General features: G+C 36.1%; 1 protein-coding gene across 1 annotated transcript; it reads left to right on the forward strand.

The window, feature by feature from the left end:
* Positions 1-246: 246 nt before the first annotated feature.
* LOC110653847 (uncharacterized) lies at positions 247-2,205 on the forward strand. Its single transcript, XM_021809651.2, has 5 exons — positions 247-537; positions 640-743; positions 822-993; positions 1,121-1,240; positions 1,319-2,205. The coding sequence occupies exons 1-5, from the start codon at positions 352-354 to the stop codon at positions 1,916-1,918; spliced, it is 1,182 nt and encodes a 393-aa protein (XP_021665343.2). The 5' UTR covers positions 247-351; the 3' UTR covers positions 1,919-2,205.
* Positions 2,206-2,938: the final 733 nt, after the last annotated feature.

Here is a 2,938-nt window from a genome sequence, read left to right on the forward strand (position 1 = left end):
CAATTTGATTTAGGTCAATATGATTTTGGTTTGATTTTTAATAAAAAATTCAAATTAAACTAAAATAATAAAACAAATTTAATTCTATATGATTTTAATCAGTTTAATATAAATTTTCAGTTGGATTTGAGAATTCTAAAACCTGTGCACATCTCTAAAAATGGAAAGGTGTTCTAATCGCGGCTGAAATTGACCAAAGAAGTAAACCTCGATTAAAAGCTTTTTTGTGAACTTTTCAAGATGAGTCTTACCTGCTAAGAAAACCCAAACACTATAAAGGGCTTAAGAATGCGATCTCTTCAAACAACAAAACATCCCATAAAATTTAGTAGAAGGAGATAGTTAAGCAGCATGGGAAAGAAGCTTGATGCTATTCTCGGAAGAACCTTCAAGACCTCAAAATTCAAACCACTTGTCAATCTTGCTACCTCTCGCCTTGAAGTTTTCAAGAACCAACGCCAAGTCAGGTGCAATCAAGCTCGCTCTGATGTGCTTCAGCTTCTTCAACAAGGCTACCATGAACGCGCTCTTCTTCGTGTAACATTTTTTTTTCTCTTTCTTTTTGACATACCTGCAACTTTTTGTTTATTGAATTGATCCTATACCATTTTGCATAAAAATTTGGCTTGTATTTAACAGGTTGAGCATGTGATCAAAGAGCAGCATATGTTGGATGTGTATGTTATGTTGGAAGGATACTGCAATCTCTTAGTTGAAAGAGTCCACCTCATTGATCAGAAGAGGTTGGTGTTTTATTTGTTTATTTTTCCAATTTTCATATGTTGCTTATCAGGATAAACGTTTTTGATATTGGGTTGCAGAGTGTGCCCTGACGAACTGAAGGAGGCAGTTTCAAGTTTGCTTTATGCGTCTTCCAGATGCGGAGATATCCCAGAGCTTCAGGAAGTCCGCAATGTTTTCACTTCTTGGTATGGGAAAGAATTTGCTGCTCGTGCTATTGAATTGCGAAATAATTGTGGAGTCAATCCTAAGGTAACTTCCATCTTAAGAATCAGTCAGAAATCTTGAATAGGAATAAAATTTACTGACACAGGACATGCATTCATTTACAAGTTGCTGAGTCGATTATCATAACTTGCATTGTCTTGGGTTCCTGCAGATGATACAAAAGCTATCAACCAGGCAGCCAGGCTTGGATAGCCGAATGAAGGTCCTCAAGGAGATCGCCTCAGAGAACAACATTGTTGTGCAACTCGAGGAAGCCTACCTTGCAAATGAGGTATGCACGCTTAATCAAGAACATTATTTGCATCAATTTCAGTATTATAATATGGCACTAAACATATGAACAATCTAGGAAAAACTGGATGTGAGAAAGAAGAAGCCAACTAATTCAGGTAGCCCTTTGCGGTTTGGCAACTTGCAAATTTCACCTGAAGAGATAAAAAAGGATGCCTTCGGTGGTTCAATTAAGGCAAATAAGAAGTATAGGGATGCAGTTGATGCAGCTCAAGATGCTTTTAAGTTCTCAGCCAATGCAGCTGCTGCTGCAAGAGCGGCTGTGGAACTCTGTCGATATGATCCCCATGATCCTGACAATGATAACAGTCCCAATATTCGAGGAAAAAAGGTATCAGATAAGGATGAGTCCATGAAACTTGAATCTGAACACAGAGTTTATGTAATCCACCAGGAAAATGAGACTACAAATAAATTAGCAGAGCAGAGGTGGTCAGCATCTTCTTCCACTTCAAATTCAGGTTCAGTTCAAGAAGATTTGAGGGTGAATTCAATGTCCCTGGATGCAGAGCACCTAATCAAGCAGTTGGAGAAGGATATAGTTTTTGATAGTGATAATGAAACTCATTATTCAGGTTCCAATATAAGGTCTGGAAAGGTCAAAGGAGAGGTCCAGGCAGCTGAGAAAAAATACCGTCAATCATTCAAGCTGTTCTAAACAGAGAGAAGGGACCTGTTTCTGTCAGGAACAAAGCGGTGCGTAGATACTGAGAAGCATGAGCATATTAAGTTTGCTTGCGAGTTTAGCTGATTAAATGGCCTTTTTATTCTCCCGGTTTTCTTTATGTAAACTTTTTTTTTTTTGGTATTCTTTTGTCAGTGTTGAAAATTTTTTAAAGTTAAAAAGATAAATGCAACTAATAAAGTGTGTTTAAGTTTGCACCTCAAAATTTGAGGAGGATTCTCAACAAATAGAAATGAAGCTCACCAATACCTTCATGCTGATATCTAGGATTCCCTGGAACCAGTACTATATCATTTTTGTCGACAGTTCACCAGTTAAGAATAAGGTAGCCACATGATGACGAGCCAACTTTAATATAAAGGATAATACTGTTAGGCATTGGAGAATTGTGGCCACTGGGATCCATCGTGGATTAAAAACATTAATATTTTAAATTTACCTGTGAATCTAGTCTGGACAAAAAATTTTCATGTTCAATGCATTGTGAAAGCTATTCAAATGCAATCTAGATATCCTACCTTGTTCCAAGCCATTTGTTTCCGAATAAAATTGATTTTATTCAATTTACACGTATTAAAAGTGAATATGACCTTTTTCACAAGTAAGAGTTGGATTGCGGGAGTATCAGGGACATATATGATTCTATTTATAAGTGTATTTGCATCGGTCTGACTTCTAATAGGAGCGATTGGCGGGAAAGAAAGGACCGAATTTTTCTTTGGGTTTCTTGACTCTACTAGGATGCGCTTCATCAAGATCTTTACTTGATCAATTTGAAAAGTTTTAGAACGAAAACTGATTATTGAAAAATCAAAAGATAGCCTGTACATGAAGGAGTTCATGTTGTGCTTGAAAAGTAAAAGCTAATCATTGTTAATTGTTTCAAAAAGTAATTCTGTACAAAAAATATAAAATTTGTGCTTAATTCAAAACAAAATTACTTGCTGAGAAAATATAAATATATGCAAAAAGTGTAAATAAGAGATTTGAGAA

This window comes from Hevea brasiliensis, chromosome 13 (assembly GCF_030052815.1).
Source record: "Hevea brasiliensis isolate MT/VB/25A 57/8 chromosome 13, ASM3005281v1, whole genome shotgun sequence".
In the NCBI taxonomy this organism is placed as follows: Eukaryota; Viridiplantae; Streptophyta; class Magnoliopsida; order Malpighiales; family Euphorbiaceae; genus Hevea; species Hevea brasiliensis.